General features: G+C 34.5%; 9 protein-coding genes and 7 pseudogenes across 16 annotated transcripts, besides 1 other annotated feature; 7 read left to right on the top strand and 9 right to left on the bottom strand.

The window, feature by feature from the left end:
• Positions 1-16,143: a mobile genetic element.
• Positions 879-1,053, top strand: TVAGG3_0179930 (annotated as a pseudogene). Its single transcript has one exon. A coding segment is annotated over exon 1 (175 nt).
• TVAGG3_0179920 (uncharacterized protein) lies at positions 2,486-3,121 on the top strand (the record flags this gene model as incomplete). Its single annotated transcript, XM_051225588.1, has 1 exon — positions 2,486-3,121. One exon carries the CDS (start codon positions 2,486-2,488, stop codon positions 3,119-3,121), a length of 636 nt encoding a protein of 211 aa, XP_051110574.1.
• Positions 3,157-3,487, top strand: TVAGG3_0179910 (protein of unknown function, DUF4108 family; the record flags this gene model as incomplete). The annotated part of the gene is made up of 1 exon (XM_051225587.1): positions 3,157-3,487. A coding segment is annotated over one exon (331 nt), but the record flags the coding sequence as incomplete, so codon positions are not given.
• On the bottom strand, positions 3,593-4,045 carry TVAGG3_0179900 (uncharacterized protein; the record flags this gene model as incomplete). The annotated part of the gene is made up of 1 exon (XM_051225586.1): positions 3,593-4,045. One exon carries the CDS (start codon positions 4,043-4,045, stop codon positions 3,593-3,595), a length of 453 nt encoding a protein of 150 aa, XP_051110572.1.
• Positions 4,261-4,956, top strand: TVAGG3_0179890 (protein of unknown function, DUF4106 family; the record flags this gene model as incomplete). Its single annotated transcript, XM_001312054.1, has 1 exon — positions 4,261-4,956. The coding sequence occupies one exon, from the start codon at positions 4,261-4,263 to the stop codon at positions 4,954-4,956; it is 696 nt and encodes a 231-aa protein (XP_001312055.1).
• Positions 4,973-5,590, bottom strand: TVAGG3_0179880 (KilA, N-terminal/APSES-type HTH, DNA-binding family; the record flags this gene model as incomplete). Its single annotated transcript, XM_051225585.1, has 1 exon — positions 4,973-5,590. One exon carries the CDS (start codon positions 5,588-5,590, stop codon positions 4,973-4,975), a length of 618 nt encoding a protein of 205 aa, XP_051110571.1.
• On the bottom strand, positions 6,147-7,069 carry TVAGG3_0179870 (annotated as a pseudogene). Its single transcript has one exon. A coding segment is annotated over exon 1 (923 nt).
• Positions 7,623-7,961, bottom strand: TVAGG3_0179860 (uncharacterized protein; the record flags this gene model as incomplete). The annotated part of the gene is made up of 1 exon (XM_051225584.1): positions 7,623-7,961. The coding sequence occupies one exon, from the start codon at positions 7,959-7,961 to the stop codon at positions 7,623-7,625; it is 339 nt and encodes a 112-aa protein (XP_051110570.1).
• Positions 8,458-8,831, top strand: TVAGG3_0179850 (annotated as a pseudogene). The gene has a single exon. A coding segment is annotated over exon 1 (374 nt).
• TVAGG3_0179840 lies at positions 8,946-9,805 on the bottom strand (annotated as a pseudogene). The gene has a single exon. A coding segment is annotated over exon 1 (860 nt).
• TVAGG3_0179830 lies at positions 9,954-12,087 on the bottom strand (annotated as a pseudogene). The gene has a single exon. A coding segment is annotated over exon 1 (2,134 nt).
• On the bottom strand, positions 12,134-12,718 carry TVAGG3_0179820 (phage tail repeat-like family; the record flags this gene model as incomplete). The annotated part of the gene is made up of 1 exon (XM_051225583.1): positions 12,134-12,718. One exon carries the CDS (start codon positions 12,716-12,718, stop codon positions 12,134-12,136), a length of 585 nt encoding a protein of 194 aa, XP_051110569.1.
• On the top strand, positions 13,326-14,283 carry TVAGG3_0179810 (annotated as a pseudogene). The gene has a single exon. A coding segment is annotated over exon 1 (958 nt).
• TVAGG3_0179790 (phage tail repeat-like family) lies at positions 15,187-16,143 on the bottom strand (the record flags this gene model as incomplete). Its single annotated transcript, XM_001312056.1, has 1 exon — positions 15,187-16,143. The coding sequence occupies one exon, from the start codon at positions 16,141-16,143 to the stop codon at positions 15,187-15,189; it is 957 nt and encodes a 318-aa protein (XP_001312057.1).
• Positions 16,144-16,161: 18 nt separating this feature from the next.
• TVAGG3_0179770 lies at positions 16,162-17,011 on the top strand (annotated as a pseudogene). Its single transcript has one exon. A coding segment is annotated over exon 1 (850 nt).
• A 4-nt stretch (positions 17,012-17,015) lies between these two features.
• On the bottom strand, positions 17,016-17,258 carry TVAGG3_0179760 (serine threonine-protein phosphatase family; the record flags this gene model as incomplete). The annotated part of the gene is made up of 1 exon (XM_001312058.1): positions 17,016-17,258. One exon carries the CDS (start codon positions 17,256-17,258, stop codon positions 17,016-17,018), a length of 243 nt encoding a protein of 80 aa, XP_001312059.1.
• Between the last annotated feature and the right edge of the window lie 1,676 nt (positions 17,259-18,934).

Below are 18,934 nucleotides of genomic sequence, written 5' to 3'. Positions count from 1 at the left end.
AAAGCAAAGAAGTTTACAAAACCAATAGCACTTTTCACGGAAGATGCTCTTTTGAAGATTCGTTCGATGAAACCTGCTGGGGCTCCTCAGATTGGCATAACGACAGCTTCCATCGAGCAATTTTGGCAGCAGGTCAGTAAGTTGTTCTTGAACTGACTTCTCTCCGTCAAATATTGACAGTACGCCAGTTTTGACATAAATATTGTAAGATAAACTTTCCTTTAGTAATATCTGTAAGTTTTGAAGTTATTATTTTTGTCTGCTTCAAGAACTTTCACCATTTCAGTTATACCAACTTTTCTTTGCTTTATGAAAATATTTAGTTCAGCAAAGACTGCTATTCTATAACATTTTCCATTGTTTGTATAAAGAACTATTCTGTCAATGTATTTGTATTGTTTGTGTGTGTAAACTTTGTTCTGCTTCAATTCAATAAGATATCCGAATACGTCCATCTTTTATTCTAAGTAAAATGTCATTTCCGAAAAATAGAAGCGATAAGTGTTTCAAAAGGTTTAATGGCGGTGGCAGATGTGAAGTTAAATTCACCAACTCAAACAAACAGTCAAAGTGTTATTGTCAATGTCAAAGACAGAGATGTTGAAGTGGGGAAACCATACGAAGACGAAGATGGTATAACAATTGTTCTGTAAAAGAACAACCAACATATCCTGAAGTTAGCAGAGACTTAAGTTCTGTTGCAGATATTCGAAACGACTACCAACAACTGAAAGACAAACTTCAAACTCAGGAGAAGATTTGTCAAGCTTTAAGTATAATGTTAAACTTGGTCGAACACAACCCTGTAAAAGTGAACTCATATGTCATTGCACCTCATGAAGTTTTGAAAGAACTATTGAAACTTTTGACAGAGGCAGACGATATAAACATCAAAGAAATAGAACCCGACATTAGTTGCTGTGGTGTTTCATATAATGCCATTGACAAGATATACGTTATGAAGGATGTGAAACGTTGAACTTAAAATATAGTTTCCCAGACGTTATAAAAATATTTGACGACCACAACATTTCATTAAAATTTATTTGCTAAGTAAATGGCAGAAGACATAATGGTTTATACTATTACGACTAAAAACCCTGAGTCATATAATTCTATAACAACAAACTTACAAAGTCCTCAAGGACGATATTGTAAACTAACCTTAAACACAATGACGACTAAAGCCTGTTTTGCTCTTTTGACACCAGAAGACTTTATTGTTGTGAATGGTAAAAATACTCCTTTGAAGATACTTACTCAGATATACCACACAACAGGTTTTGTTGACTTATTTAATACTTTAAGTACGGGTGTAACATGTGCTGCAACTAGAGCAGGTTTCATTATGTTTGGATGTCCGACTGAGTTTATATAAACGATATGAGCTATAATACAAAACTTATTTCTGGTTTTTACTACCAACAGTTTCCTATAACAGGAAAAGGTGTCATACAAGGAATGTCTATTCCATTGACATTAAGCACACCAATCTTATATATTGTTTCAAACTTAGGTTCAAAGTGTTATTCGAATGTCGACAGAAACTATTATGACCAAAAGATACTTATGCGTATAAACAATACTTTCTCTGCTGGTTTGCCTATTGTTCATTCGAATGCAGAATTTTCAACCTTAGTGAACTCAAACACTTTGGCAAGTATAACGTTGACATTAGTTGACGCAAACTTTGTTCCTGTAAAACTTTTATGTCCTATGTATTTGTCAATGACGGCAGAAAGTTTCGAATTGGAAGATGCAACTGGTGAAAGTATTGTATTACAAGAACAACTTCAACAACAAATAGCTCAAGAACAACAAATGCAACAAATGGAACAACAAAGTCAAGAATAAAAAAATAATATTTTTTTATTTTTATAAAAATGTACAGAATAGATGTTTCAGATTTTTATGACTTCCAAGCATTCAGAAATATGTGTCCATTTAGAGACTATAACAAAGCAGTCGAGAATTTGAAAACGTTTAGTCATTTATGTTGACTCTGCCCCAGAATGTTATGTTCATGAAAGAATGGGATGTTCTTTAACAAACCAAGAGCAACAATAGTGTCTGAACAAGAATGTAGACAGAAACTTAAGAAAATAAAAGTCGTACAAGTTGGCAATGAAGATGTTAGATGCTTGGGATATCTTATTGTCAAAGTTAGAAGATTTTTCAGTTCGAGGTATAAAGTTCTATACACCTTCTCCAAACTTCTATTCTATCTTCACTGGATATAAATACGAACAAGTAGAATGGAAAGAAAATATTATAGAAGCTTGGTTAGACCATGTCAAAGAAATTATATGCAATGGAAACGAAAAGGTTTATGAGTATATCTTATGTTGGTTTGCAAAACATCTTACAACATCCAAGTGCTAAAAATGAAACTGCTCTCATTATAATTGGAAAACAAGGAACTGGTAAGAATACTTTCTTTACAGATATTTTGTGCAAACTGTTAGAAGGTTATTCGAATCCGAATATGACAAACTTAGAAAACATCTGTGGCAAGTTTAACTCCTCAATAGAGAATATGAAACTTATAGTTTGCAATGAACTTCAAAGTATAGATACAACAAAAGTTTTGAACTCAGATGCTTTGAAGAGTCTTATAACAGACAAAGTTGGAGTTGTTGAAAGAAAGTATAAAGACCAAAGAGTTTGTGAAAATGTTGCAAACTTCATTATGGTTTCAAACAATGTTGTTCCGATGAAGTTAGAAAGTTCTGACAGAAGATATGTAGTTGTCAGAACGTCAGATTCTCATATGCAAGATACAGAATATTTTGACGACTTAGCAGAAACTTTGACATCTGACTTTTACAACCACTTGTTCTCATATTTCATGACATTAGATATTTCTAAGTTCAATCCAAGACAAATTCCACATACAGAAGAGAGACAAACATTGTTAGAAGCAAACAAGAGTGTATATGAACTGTTCATAGATGAAACTGACTTTGTGTCATTAGATGAAAGGTCATTGTACGATTCGTATAAACAATATTGTCAAGAATATGGTTATATGGCAGCTTCTAAACGAACATTCTTGGCAAATGTCAAAAGTCTTTTAGATGTTCAGAATGGTGTATATACAAAGAAAATTTTTTCTGAGTAAATTTAAAAAAAAATTTTTTTTATCCGATAGAAAAGATGACGAAATTCATCTCAGTAAATAAGTACATGACAGAAGTCAAAGATAAGTTAGCTCCATTCGCATATTTGAATGTTTACTTCTATAATTTTGAAAAGTCTACATTTGACAAAATTTGGAACATTGCACCAGTTAAGTTTGCTGTTGTTAGAAAAAGTGGTGCAACTTTTGAAGACTTATACATTGACGGTATGTTGACAGTCAAAGAAAATTTTGACAGAAAGTTCTCAAAACTCGAAGAAGGCAAAGCATACAAACTTGTTATACCTTATGAACCAAAGAAGACAGACGACTATGAATATTATGAGTCTAAGATAGTTGAAGTTCAAGGTAAATTGGGTAAAAAGATTTTAGAGTCTAAGCCAGTGTTTACTCCTAAAGAGGAAGAGAACATTGACATTGACCCAGAAATGTTCTAAAAATAAAATTTTATTTTTACATGTCGAATTTCTTTTTCTCTGGAACTGGTTCAGGTTCTTTCTTCTCTTCTTCTACTTTTTTCTCTTTCTTTTCTCTCTTCTTCTTTTCTGGTGGAGTTATGTCAAACTTCTCAGAACCATATTTTTGTAAAAGGTCTTTGTCCTTTAATAGCTCATCTATTCTGTTTTCTATTTCATCTTCAAGAACAGCGCATGTGTCTTCTTTGCATTCTAAGAACTTTTGTTGGACTTCATCTTTCCAATCGGCGTTATCTCTGTCAACAAGTCTGTCATTGACAAATTTTAAGACTGCTCTTTGTAATGTTTTATGGTTCTTGTCATATTCCCAGAAACAGAACTTTAGAACAAATTCACCTTTCTTGTTTACACTATGTAAGATTTTATGGTCGACAGATGTTTTGCTGTCGAAAAGCTTGTCTCGAATATAGATAGCGAAATCGCTAGACATTTTCTAAAAGATAAAAATTTTAATTTTTCTAAAAATATGTTAGAAAAAAGTTTGCTGACATTGACAAGAAATTTGAGAATGTTTTAAATAAGAACAAGGTGAAGTTAGAAAATGCTCAGATAAAGCCTATACATGACAAGTTCTTATTTGCTCAGAATGGTATAACAGGTCTAATTGCACCACCTGGGTCGGGTAAGACTTTCACTTATCTTAAAATGGCGGCACAACAACAAGAACTAGATGAGAAGAACCCATTCTATGAGTTAGTTGTTATTTGTTCGACTTCTGGTCAATTTGACCAAACCGTCAATTCGTTCAAAGATATTATAAAGAAGTCTAAGTTAGTATGTATAAAGGATACTGAGTTGTTAGATTGGATAAAGAAGTACCAAAGAAGAGTTTTGAAGTATAATGCTATAAATGAGTATATAAATTCTAAGTTTAAAGACCCAAATGAGGAAATGCAGAGAATATTAGAGAAGAAACACTTCAGAAACAAACAGAAAGAGATAGAATACATTTCGAAGAAATTGCAATCTTACGATTGGAAGACATACCCTCATAGATGTCTTCTTATCTTAGATGACTTTGCTTCTCATCCTTTGTTAAAGAACAGAGAACAAGATATGTGTCGAATTCTTAAGAAGCTCAGACACTTTAACATCTCAGTTGTCATTTGTGTACAGACAGCAAAGAGTTTAAGTAAGGATGTTAAAAGAATACTTACTGACATAATACTTTTCCCCGGATTGTCCGAAGACGATTTCATGGAACTTATGAAAGAGTCCATGGCAGGTAAGTTTGACAGACATGAACTATGGGAGAAGTACAAAGTCATACAAGACCCTCATACTTCTTTCAGAATTCATATCTACGCAAACAAAGTTCAAATTGTAAAAAGTCAAGCTTGAAAAATAAATGGTTCATCTACCCTACTTGTTTGAAGTTGTCAAAATTCTCTGTTATTTTTTCTTTCAGTAGCGGTAAGTCTTCTTTGAAGGTAAAAATTGTACAACCTTTCATATCATAGTGTGTTTGAGGTAACGTATCTTGAACTATTTGTTTCACATCTTCATTTGGGGTCATTGAAATCGGTAAGTTTTCGCGATAGAACCAATTTCTGTCAGATTTGTAAATCTTAGCAAGGTCGTAAAAGCTTTTGTTGTTTCTTCTGACTAAATGCAACATAACCATATCTTTATCTTCTTCATTTTCCATCTCTTCAGTATAAATCATATACTTATAGTTCTTTTCCTTACCTTTTGGTACCGAACGTGGTATTCTTTTCTGAATGCTTTTGTCTTTTGCTTCAATGACTTCATCTTTTGCATGAAGTTTCTTTTCCATCTCTTCACGTTCTTGTCTATGAATTTCGTCAAGAAGTCTGTAAATATACCAAGCATAACGAGGCGAAGCCCACATTGCAACAGCATTTACAAGAAGTCTATGTACATAATATCCTCTCAAACCGTTTGGCAATTTTTCACGATTTTCATAGAGTTTTGGCGACTGGGGTTTTTCTCCCACTCGAATTTTCAGCTTCATTTAATAGTTCAATAGTGCTTTGGTTCCTAAACCAGTCTTGTGGTTTCTTATTGTCGGGTGCAAAACATGCTGTCAAAATACTTTGCATTTGGTACATATCGTCTTTGACTGAACGAATGAGACGGAGTTGTTTGTTAAACTGTATGTACTCGTATTCTTCATTTATAGCTTCATGGACTATAACTGTTGTTGTGTTCTCTGTTGTTGACATATCTGTCTTTACATACAAAATAAAAAAATAAATAAAAATAAAACTAACTTTATTTTTTCTATCTTAAGGAAATTCATGATTTTTGTGCTGAATTCAATAAAAATAATGTTTAGGTGAAGAGGTGAGATTTCACCTCTTTTTTCACCTCTTTTCTACCCCAGTTATTTTATAAACGTTTCACATGGTAAACGTTATTTTTTAAATTTTGTGAAAACTCAACGGTTTGACACATGCCCTAAAAATTATTTTACTCAGAATTTTGTTGCTGAATTCAATAAAAATATATTTTAGGTGAAGAGGTGAGATTTCACCTCTTTTTTCACCTCATTTTTCACCCCAGTTATTTTATAAGCGTTTTACATGAATTGTACGATGTATATTTGAAATCCTAAACAGTTTCGTAGCTTCTATTTCTTCTTTTAGTACATCGAATGTTTTAACGATACCGAAAGTTTCTTTATACTTCTTCTTGACGTCAGATAGAAGGAAATCGTCAGCAGTTGGATAGTTTTTGTTCAGAAATTCTAACATGTCCATTTTATTTTCTACCGGCTTCTCTGCTTCTTCTTTAAATCTGCATAGTCGTTCTCATTCTTTCTATCTCTTTGACGGAGTAGTTATATCTCCTCATTGCTGCTTTACATTTAGAACATTGCGGTTCATTTTTGCTTATACATTGGAAACCTTACCTGCTAAAACAACTAAGGCGTCAATGGTTTTCTTTAAATCTGAAGCAGTTGGTTTTATCTGTTCATTCCATACCTTACCTCTTCTATCTTTATCTCTTATCTGCCATACACATTTGGCAGCTAATGAAAACAAAGTTGTCGTATGTCTTAAACTCCCCAATTTTATATATGTCAGAGATGTTCTTATATACCATGTCGCAATCTTTGTCCATAACTTTATGGTTGCAATGAAAACAAGGAATTCATAATTTACCTTTTGTATGAACTTCTTTATTTCTACTGAGTCAGTTGCTTTGACTTCAATTTCGTCGAATTCAGAATAGTGACTTTTGTTGGATTCAGGTAGTTTAGGCAAATGGTCGATGAGGTCCTGCATTTCATAAAAGATACTGTTCATTTTTTCATCCTGTGCGGTACAGTCTAAATTACTTGTTAAAAGTTCTTGCTTTATTCTTTGTATTTCTGTTTCGAAAGTAAATGAAGAAGGAATGAAGCTTTCATCTCTACTAACATAGATGTTGGATTCATGACTACGAGTTTGGTGCTGTTGTTTGAATTTGTTGTGCCGATTGTTGACATTTCTGTTCTTAATACAAAATAAAAAAAAAAATAAAAATAAAACTAACTTTATTTTTTCTATCTTAAGGAAATTCATGAAAATTCAAGAGGGTAGAAATCGGTTAGAAATCGGGTTAGATCTAACCATCTACCCTAAACATTATTTTTGCTGAATTCAGCAACAAAAATGAACGAGGTCAGGATGTATTAAATACCTTTGAATTCATTTATAACGCCCTTAGTAAGCTCATAAAATGCTTGTTTTGAGGTCGAGCCACTTTGGCTCCACCGTATTCTTTCAACCAAAACTCAAGAATTTCCTGCATGAATTTTGTATAAAAAGCAACAGTCCGAATTCCCGTTGCTATATTCTTCACAAAATGCCTTATAATACTCTTCCAGGACTTATTTTCCAACAACTTTCTAAAGTCTTTCCTAAACTGACTGACTGACTGACTGACTGACTGACGCCACAAAGTGGCTTAACGAAAACATTAATATATAAATTCATGAAAATTCAAGAGGGTGAAAAAACAGGTGAAAAAAGAGGTGAAATCTCACCTCTTCACCTAAATTATATTTTTTGGTCCGGGAACAACTTTCTCTCAATTGGAGCTGTAGCATACTCTTTGCGTAAGCGGTTCAGACCTTCTTCGAAGTCTTGGTCTCTCTTGGACTGAGATTGGAATTGGAATTGTGGGGCAGGGTTTTGCATAAACATCCAAGGGTTGGGGAAATAAGGCATAGGCTGAGGAGGGTAGTTCGGGAAGCTTTGTGGTGGGTAGTAACCTTGAGGTGGAAATTGGTAGTAATTCGGAGGTACTTGCTGGAACTGAGGTTGCTGAGGAGACTGTTGTGGTTCTTTAGGTTCCTCTGGTTTGGGAATGGACTCGGTTGGTGGGACGTCGGACATTCGTTTGTGTCCTGTCGGAAGGAAGAACTTTTCCTGTCGGAAGGAAGAACTTTTCCTGTCGGAAGGAAATTTTTTTCCCTTTGTCCGGAAAATTTTTTCCTGTCGGATGGAAAATTTTTTCTAAAGTTCGACCAAAAAGTTCTCAATTTTCGAAAATTTGAATGGTTTACGGACGGACAACTGGAAGAGTTCTTCCTGTCGGAAGGAAGAACTTTTCCTGTCGGAAGGAAATTTTTTTTCCTTTGTCCGGAAAATTTTTTCCTGTCGGATGGAAAATTTTTTCCTGTCGGATGGAAAATTTTTTCTAAAGTTCGACCAAAAAGTTCTCAATTTTCGAAAATTTGAATGGTTTACGGACGGACAACTGGAAGAGTTCTTCCTGTCGGAAGGAAAAATTTTTCCCTTTGTCCGGAAAATTTTTTCCTGTCGGATGGAAGAGTTCTTCCTGTCGGAAGGAAAAATTTTTCCCTTTGTCCGGAAAATTTTTTCCTGTCGGATGGAAGAACTTGGAATGCAAGAAAGACTTGACGAGGCAATTTACCTCATTGAACTTAACGAGCTTGTTAAAGACTTCCTCAGGCAGAATGTAAAAGACAAGCTTGTTAACGGTTGGATAACGGGAAGGTCTACACTTCAGCTCGAGACTTCGACTGGAATTCCAATTCAAATACCAGACGGGACAGCCTACGATGCATAAAGGACGCCAAAAGAGAAGCTCTTGTTAAGTTCCTAAACAAACGTCCTTGGATAAAAATACCAAACAAGGAGAACCCCCTACCCCATATGAAATTGGCAATTCAGTCTCTCCTTCACTTCTCTGGTCAACCATTCTACATAACTACAGAAGGCGACATTCAGCCAGTTCAGTAAACATCTCATTTTAACTCACTTTTTTTATGTTTTTTGTGAAAGTGTCAAAAATAAATTGTTTTCATGAGTTTTCTACGATGTTAGAAAAAATGTTATTTTCTAATATCTTCACATTCAATACTTTTTCAGCACTTTTCCGTAGTTATATATGAAAGACAATTCGAGATAAAAGTCATAGTACAATGGAATAATATGTTGCACACCATTTGTTGTGAACCAAACTTGAAAGTCAGAGAAACTGTTACTAGATGGTTCGTAGAATTTAGAAGCAAAGTCATAAAAGTCCTTACCAATACATAGAAAACTATTGTTGCTTGAACTGAAACTTGCATGACACATAACATTTTGAGGGTCAAACACGTTTCTATAAACTGTCAAATCTGCTGGTGGAAGTATAAATTTAAATGGACCATCTGGTGGTAATGGTTCGTTCTGGTTTAGTAACCGAAGAAATTGTGCCCAAGAACGTTTGTCTACTTCCCAAAATAAAAACTCTGTATCTCTTGGAGGGTTAATTTCAATCTTTTGAAATGAAACGGTGGAGTTCATCTTGTCATATTCTAGTTTCAGATAGTATGTTCCATTTAGTAAAGAGTCGTATTTTTCTTGAAATTCCCAATAATATTGTTCATTTGAGTTTGAAAGTCATTTAGAGTTTTCTCAAGACTTTCGTCTGAACGAATTGTAAAGATTCTCATTTCGTCAAATTTGTCTATTAGACCATCAGAACCTTCATACTGCCCATGAAAATATACTGCGAACATAAATGCGTTAGTTCTATTTGAAAACAAAACTCTTCTAAATCCTATTGCCTTTGCATCTGAAGGACTTTGAAGCCAACGAATTGGATAGTCAAACCTGTATGCTCGGGATGAAATTTCTTCATCTGAAATAGTCCTACCAGCATTTGTAAAGATATAGTCTAACGGTTTTGTATCTGCTACTTTTGTTCTTTGTTTTTCAACCTGAAGCATTTAATATATGTAAAAATATATTGTTTTAAAATGGTATGCCATTTCATATTTCTCATCTAACAAACAAGTTTCCCAACGGTCTTCTCCAACAAACTCAGCGTACATTTCAAATAAAATTTAAAAAATGTCACTTTTTTTAAATAAATTTTTATTTCATGCAATGTTTTATTTCTGTGCCGTCTTCAAGTATGCCCCAATATTTCCTTTTCGATATTACATGAACTTCGGAAAATACCTTATCTAGCTTAAAACAGCCCATCTTTTCACCGACCATTCCCATTTCAATGAGTTTGTTGTATCCTTCTTCGTTCGTCATGAGTGCGTCAATGTTCTCATAGTAAACCTTCACTTTGGATTTGACTTCGGAGAAGAATTTGTTGTAGTTTCAAGGACTGCCTTTGCGAACTGAGGTAAGACCAATGTTCGACAATAGGTTTAATGTGGTTACTAAGCCACTTTGACCTTGAGTGAATTCGTACTTCAAAACAAAAGGAGAAAACCTTTCAACAAAGTTGTCGACCTTCTCATAATGTTTACTCTTCATCTCTTGAGGTTTCTTAATGGAATATCCCCATGTCGAATTCATAAGCAATTTGAGTGTCATTGCAAGTTTGGGGTTTGAAGCTTTCCTAATATCATACAGTTGTTGTATGACTTTTCCAACTGTATAGTTCCTTCCCGGGAACTCACCATCTTCGTTTGGAATTCCAGTCGGAATATATTGGACAAACCTCATGTATGCAGCGTTAAGGTCGACATAGTATATCTTTTCATCTGAGTCGAACTTGTCGCAACCAATTGGTCCAGTTTGTGGAAATTCAAGTGAGTCTCTTATCTTCTGAGAAACTTCTCCTGTTATCTCATAAACATCGTCGAAGCAACCTGTTTCATATAAAACCTTCTGACCTAACTCAGATGCTCTCCAATACAATTTGACGTCAATTGGATGTCTCAATGGAAGTTTGTTTATAGCATCTTGAAGTTCTTGCAACCTCATTGGAAGTTCTTCTGGTTCAGGTTGGTATCCGAACATACCAACCCCTTGTGGAACTGTGTACTTCTTTTGTACTAGAACTTTGTCTGGAACAACTTTTGGTCTTGCTAACAATGAAAAGTTTGTTTCGTCTTTTGGTACAAAACTTTCTGTAAGCTTGTCATCTGGAATTGGTTCCAACAAACCTTTCTCGAAAAGAATGTTTACAGCTCTGACAATGTTGCACTTACTTTTACCAAAGAATGGGTTTGTAAGACTTTCGTTCAACATGAAGTGGTTGTGGACAATTACAATCTTCAACCATGGTAAGTCTTTGTCAACAACATAGTCGTCATGTGAAGAACCTTTAGCTGTAGGTATGTTGACTCGGATATTGACATTTGCCAACGGTGCAATTTTTGCCAATTGACCTCTGAGAATGTACCTTGTCTTCACACATGACTCAAGATACTTCATTCTCATCTGTAACAAGACCAGAGTTCCTGAGACATGTAAGAATACAAGGTTCATTGACAATTGTTTCAATTGAATTGTAAATTTCATACCTTGTCAAGTCAATGTCAGACTTATTTATGAACGGGAAGTATCCAGCATGTTGTCTGACTGCTTGAGGGTTAGGTTGGTACCATTCGAACTTGACACTTGCAATTCCTTCAATTGCATTCAAAATGTCTGAGTCGGAGTCAACCATTTGTTCTCTCTTTGTAGTCTTGAAAGCGTCAAGAAGTTTTGCGGCTGTTTGTTCATTGCCATGTGCATAGTAAATGTGACCATCCAAATCTGTTATGGTCAATCTGAGATTGTGTCCTTTCTTATTTCCGTCTTGTATGGCAGCAAGTACTCCCATGAAGCCTTCTTTGTTCTTTCCTTCGTCAAAGTTTACTGTAAAGGTTCGACCAGATGTAATTTGACTTCTAACTTCACGATACTTTTCATATGCATATCTTGTTCTTTCCATGGGAGCATGTGCGTCTTCACCTTTTCCTTTTTTCCTTCTCAAAGGATGCAATTGTTCGTCATGTTTCCAGTAGAATCTGGCAAAGCCGTCGTGTCCTTCAACTTGAGGTTCACTAACATCGAAAGGCATGTCCATAAGACGTTCTTCTTCTAACCTCTCTAGTCTGTTTGGATAATTTGCACGTGCTGTTTCCAAATCCATTTCGTAGCGAAGACCAGACAATTTGTCATAGACTTTTATGGGTCTTCCCTTCCTATATTTAAAATTCTTCGAAACTCTCCAACCATATCTTTGCAACTCTGCTTTTATTCTAGCAGACTTTCTATCCATTCTATATGGGGGCATTTTTATAAAAAGAAAAAAAATATTTTTTTCTTTACTTTACATAACCGCCTGCTGCCATAAGTCTTTGACGCCAACCCATACCAGCTAATGAAGGTTGACTTGGTTTAGTTTGGAAACTAAACTTTGGTTTTGGTTTATCTTCAGTTTTTGGTTTTTCTTCTTCTATCGTTTTTTCGTCACTTTTCGGTTCCTCTGACTTTACTTCACTTGCAGGAACAGTTGTGTCGTCAACATCTTCATAAATATCATATGCCATTTGTTTTTGTTTTCCTTTCAACTTTTTGTGTTTGTTGTAAAGTTTAGAATATTTCGACTCTAAGTCAATGAGATGTTCTATAATGAACTGTTGGTCAGTGAAGTAAACTTTTCCATCTGTTGTCTCGAAAGCTCCTTCAGACTTCAATATTTTATTTGTGAGAGTCTGTTTCTTTTTTGAGATACTAGCCGTTCCATTTTTATGAAAAGTGACTTTGTAGTTAGGGTTTGTATTTCCAGACCTGGCACTTTCTATTATTGAATTTTTCTCTTCATCTGTAAGTTCTTTGACAGGTTTTGACAATGGTTCTGAACTTTTTGTTTGTGGTGTCAAATCTACCGTTTCAACTTCTTCGGTCATTTCATCTCAGTAAAAAAATTTAGTTTGGTTTGTTTTCAACTGGTTGTTTAGGTTTTTAAGTCGGTCTAAAACTTCCTGAGGTATAGGAAGAACTTTACAAACACGTGGTGTAAATGCTGGAAGCCGACAAATCCATCTTGAACTCATTTGTCTCAATGCTGTATTGTTCATTTCATCTCAGTAAAAACTTTACATTCCCACGTTTGAGGTGGTTGAGGTTGGTTATTGTTTACCCACTGTTGTGCATGGTTATATCCTCTGTTAAAGAATCTTTCACCTTGGTCCATATAGTGTCCTGCTTGGTTATAGTAGTCATTTGCTTTGTTATAATAGTTTCCTGCTTGTCTTCCTACATTGTCCATCCATCCTTGAACTTTTCCTCTTGTTTCAGGATTTGGAATAAGATTTGTTGCATCTCGTGCTACATCCCAACCTTTCTGTACAGTTTGTATAATAGGTTGTGCTTTCTCTTTAAGTATACCTAATGTACTCAAAATCTTCCTTCCAACTCCAAATACACCTCTGGCTATTGTTCCCACTGCGGGCAAAAATCTGGATGCAACTCCTGCTAATGCGCCAAATAAACCCATTTCTTATAGGGTAAAAAATGACGAATCCAAACAAGGACCCTATGTTTCTAAAGCGACAAAGAAAGCACTCATGGTAAAAATCTTTAGTTCAACACCAAATGCTTGGTTTATGGATATCTTGGAAAACATTCCGAGAGTTAGAACAGATGGACCTCCATACTGGTTAATATTTGTTGGTCAAAACACAAGATACTGTGAAGCCATACCATTATGGTCCAAAAATATTTTAGATGTGAAAACTGCTTTGACAATATTCGTTGACAAATACCATCCAACAAAATTGACATCTGACTGTGAAAGTTCTTTCAAATCAGATGATGTAAAAAACTATCTGCGTTCAAAAAATGTAAACCAATATTTCATTGTCGACCAAAACCATTCTGCTCTTGGTGTCATTGACGGTTGTATAAAAATGTTAAGAGACTTAAACCAACCACAAGGTGGTGAAGCAAATGAAATGTCATATGACGACAAGTATAGACACTTCTCCATGGCAAAGATGAGACAAGTTTTAAATATTTACAATAGCCGTAAACAAAAAGGTTTGGGAAACCACTCCCCGAAGAAATGAAAAACAACCCTGACTTAGAGAAAGACTATATATTTAATAATTTAGTCAAAAGAGACAAACAAGAAAGAATGCCGGGCTTCAAACTTCAGAAAGGTGACAAAGTAAAAATAGAAATACCTAAACGCGACCCATATGAGAATACTATTGACTATGACAACAATGGGAACTCGACAGGTACTCACATTCGTGTTCGTAAAAATAGAAGAAAGTATACAAGAGAATATTATGAAGTTTTAGGCAAACATGGCAAAATGTACACACTGCAAGCAGAAGATAAAACTACTATTGTCAGACCTCGTTTCAAACTTGTCAAAGTTCAAGGTGGTATACTTTCAAAGACAGTTCCTAACAAATATAAGACAACTCCTGACGAATATGCTAAAGAAGTTGAAAATGACGACTAAGCAATTCTATACCATGCGTAAACTGTCATGTAAGGTGGCATGTATTCTTTACTTTGTCCCGTTGTTTGCGTATATCCTGAAACGAAATGTGTATGGTTTCCTTCTCCCTGAGTGTCACTCCAGTAACAATTTATAGCAAACTTAACGTCGTCTTTAACATCATATCCTTTACCTTTTGTCATTCCTGACCAATCCCAATATCTATGCTTATGCCAACCTGCTTGAGATGTACTTAAATCTATGTAGTGACTGTGTGCAGGTAAATTTTCACCTGAAATCGTTTTACTTCCACCTGTTTCCTTTGAAGAGTTTGCACAATACAAAAACCTGTCGACTATTTGTTTCCATGCACCAACACCAAACATTACTTGAGGACCTCTTGCATCCATAGATGTATAAATAGAACCTACTGGGTTCATTAAATCAAACATATGAGATATATAGGATTGTCTCTTTTGAACTTAAAAATTAGTGCAACTATTTCAGGTTTCTTCTGGTTTTGTCAGAATATTTTTTATAATATATCTTATGTTTCAGGGTAGGTAAAATCTTGACTATAATATTTATTTCTGTCATCTGTATAATAATATACTATTCTCGTTTTTCTATTGCATTATATCTTTTATATCTATAATAATCTAAATATAATGTTAGCTTTTGTTCATCTGCATGTGGTGTTCTGTCTCATCTCCATAGTCATAATAATATGGTGCTGGAGCTGGGTCAGGCAATGTCATATCTGCCATTTCATAAACTCTTAAATATTTCTTTTGTTCGTCTCCATATAAGTTTAAGTAGCAGTTGTTGTCTAATGGAACTTTAACTTGTGTACCATCATTCTTTTATAGCTTACATACATTTCATTGTTATTTTTCGGAATGAGTTTACACCGTGTACCATTTTTTAAGGACTGTACAAACTGCCATCTAAAATATTTATTTTCTTCATTGACAGAAAAGTCACCAACAATAGTTTCAATATTTTTTTTGTTCCTATCAAACTTTGGTATATTTCATTGACATATGTTTTATCTGCTTTCTTTTCAAGGCTAACGTTTAAGTCTGTTATTTCAGATATAGAATGTGTATGTCTAACGTCACTTTTCCTGTTTAAGGTTTCTTGTAAGTTTGTAATATTTGCAATGGTATGTGTATGTCCAACGGCACTTTTACTGTTTAAGGTTTCTTGTAAGTTTGTAATATTTGCAATGGTATGTGTATGTCCAACGGCACTTTTACTGTTTAAGGTTTCTTGTAAGTTTGTAATATTTGCAATGGTATGTGTATGTCCAACGGCACTTTTACTGTTTAAGGTTTCTTGTAAGTTTGTAATATCAGATATAGAATGTGTATGAGTCTTATCTGCTTTTGTCTCTAATGTTCCCTTAAGACTTGGTATTTGGTTAATATAATGTATATGAGTCTTTTTAGAATATTCGTTTTCAGCTCTTGTCACTTCACTTGACATTTTATTGTCAACATATGTTTTGTCTGCTAGTTCAGGATGAGTATGTTCTTTTGTTGCATAAGCATTGTTAGCTCTTTCTTCTTCTTTTGCTATTGCATCGTCTACATATTCTTTGTCAGCTTTGTTGTCAACATCTGCTTTCAAAAGAAGTTCATTTATAGGTTTCTCGTTTAAAGTTCCTTTTGTTGGATTTATGCAGACAGTATGGTTCTTATTGTCTTGAAACAGAAACTCATCTGTCATTGGGTTTATTGTCAGTTTTAAGTCACCCCCTTTCAATGACTCAGATATCTTAGAATAGTTTGAAAAGTTTGTTGTGTTCTTATTTAGAGCTTGCATAATGAGTTGTCGGTTGTGTTGTATTTCTCTCATAGACGCTGTTTCATTTGACATTTTTATTATAGATAAAATATGCTTCCAATAGAAAAAGAAAATTCTAGAGTTGCTACAACTAAACCATTAGATGAACTTTTTACTAATGTCGGTCAAAAGTTTGAGACAGATACCGTAAAGCATGAAGGCTATCGTTTTGACTACCCATTAAGATGGTTAAGAGACCCATCCGTCACAAAAGCTATTGGCTTTCGTAGAATGAAGTTCATTTCAGAAGCCATACATGGTTTCCCATTTACGGTCGGTTTTGAAGTTCGATACTATAACAAAGAAAAAACGTATGTATGAGAAATTTGAACAGGGAAAACTTTTACAAGTTAGTTTGCTTTTAAACTTAGAAACAACTCTTCAAGCTTTTCAAGAAAAAATAAACGACATCTATATTGAATATGCAAACCAGTATAACATTGACGAAGGAGAATACCATCTCGATATTATTTATGACAGGAAAAATGCAACTGTTAAAATCAATAAAATAGAAGACCTTGGAGAAAACGTTTATATTTCTACAAAATATAACAACTTGGCATGGTATAGATTTATGAGGATGTTAAATCAGCCTGCAGCATATCCAGTACACCCGGACTATTATGAAGTCGAAAACCCTAATGGAACATATGAAAATATTTTCGACCCAGATGCTATTATTGTTCATGCTTCATTTTCTGGTGCGCAAAACTCTTTCTTATGTCTGATGAATGATTTTTACGAAAAACCTACAAAGTTATACGAACCACCAAGTGGAAGTATTTCAGACTTTCAAGTATGGTTTACTACAGATGGAAGAAAAAGAATAATTCCATTATACCATGCGTTTTACTTAGAACTTAGTTTCATATACAACTACTATCGAACGGTAAAAATATAATTTTTTAATACGGTTGAGGTGTTGGATTTGGTTGCCAACTAGACTGTGGTGCAGGTTCAGGCTGTTGTATAACAGGAGCTTGTTCTTCTGGTTCAGGGTCTTTAGGTATAATACCAACAAACTGACCTACTCTTTTACCAATATTTTTGGCACCGTTCCATACTCCTCTTCCGACAGATTTTATTCCATTCCATATACCTCTTCCAACTCTTCTGAAGAAGTTTCCAATACTACTGAAGAAACCCATTTACTATATGTAAAAATCTAATGTCCGCCTAGTCTCTTACGTTTCCTGTTGAGTTCCATAGCATTCTTTAACTGGAGCTCATACATTCTGTTTCTCCTCTGGTAGAAAACTATTCTGGGTCAACTCCTGTGTTCGCATCATCTGCATAAAGTTGTTTATATCCCACTTCAGGGTTTGTATAAAACTCTTTCCATCTCATATTTGCATACCATGGTGGCAAACCTAACGCAGCGTCATTTGACATGGCAGTTTGCATTTGTACATCTGTTGGCACTTGACCATAGTTTGCCATTGCAGTTTGTATTCTAACTTCATTTGGAATATTCTCTGGGTTTGGTTGTCCAGGTTGCTGTGCATTCGCTAAGTTCTGTGCGTCCATTTAATATTAGATAAAAATATCTCTTACGAGTACATATACTGAACATTTGCAGGCATTGGTTCATCTTCATATTCTCTGTACTTTTCTGCCACGTCAAATAAATAAATGACACAATGGAAAAAACCTAAAACTAACAATCCGATTTCAAACCACATTTACTTACTAATAAAATTTCTTTATTGTGACACTTTCTCCAGTTTATAGGACCTCTCTCATATTCTATCTTGTCATATATAAACTCATAGTCATGTATGTCCTCTAACCATCTCATAACGGTTTCCAAACCACTTTTATCGGATGTAAAGTAAAAGCATGGATGGTTATGTATAACGTCTAAAGTTTCTAAAGAGTCTCTCAAAGTCCAGTCTACTTGGTATTGAAAATCTCATGTGTTATAGAAAGGCGGGTCCACTATAAAGAAAACATTTTCCTTGTCTTTATATTTTTCATACAACTCTGTCCAATGACATCTCACAAACTCTATACCCTCAATATATTTTTCTATGTCCTCTTTGAAAACATTTGTATAGTTAAGATATAAAACTTTTGACATAAGTGTTTCAATGTCATGAACTCTTATAGCACCACTATATAATAGTCTAGCAGATATACTATCCCAGTCTATATATTCTGCTTTTTTCAAAACCTCGCTCACAATATTTTTCTTATCTAATGGTATACGTTCCATCTTACCTATAGGTATCTTTTCTTTTAACTCTTTCAATATATTGTTTGTGTCTGGAATATGTTTGAGACGGTCCATATAGTTGTCGAAGTCATTGCATATAATCTTTGAGTCAGGAAATACGGTATGACATAAATGGGATATATAGAAACTTCCACCGAACAAATCTACAAATGTTAGACCATTCGGTAGTTTCTTAAGTTCTCTCAATATAATATCTTTACATCTACTCTTATTTCCAAAGAACGGTAACGGTGGTTTTGTAAAATTCATTTATATATAATAATAAAAATGTTTTTACCCGAAAAGTGACAGAAAAGTGACAAAGCATGAAAACATATATAATTTGTGAAAAGCGACACATTATATAATGTTTTCGACCCAGAAGACTAACAATTTTCCGAATAAAAACTTCATTTATACTAAACATCTTCAGGGCTAGAGGGCGCAACGCGCCTGGAAGCCCCACTACCTTTTTTTTAATCCCTTCGAATTCATCAATTTATGGTAAAAATGCAGAGATAAGAAGGAAAGCAGTGTATCATTTTCTGCAGAGCATACTCAAACCATAGATACAACAAAGAATTCTATTCCAGGTATCGAATTCAGCTC

Source organism: Trichomonas vaginalis, chromosome IV (assembly GCF_026262505.1).
Source record: "Trichomonas vaginalis G3 chromosome IV, whole genome shotgun sequence".
In the NCBI taxonomy this organism is placed as follows: Eukaryota; Parabasalia; order Trichomonadida; family Trichomonadidae; genus Trichomonas; species Trichomonas vaginalis.
This window is presented reverse-complemented; position numbering and strand designations above follow the sequence as displayed.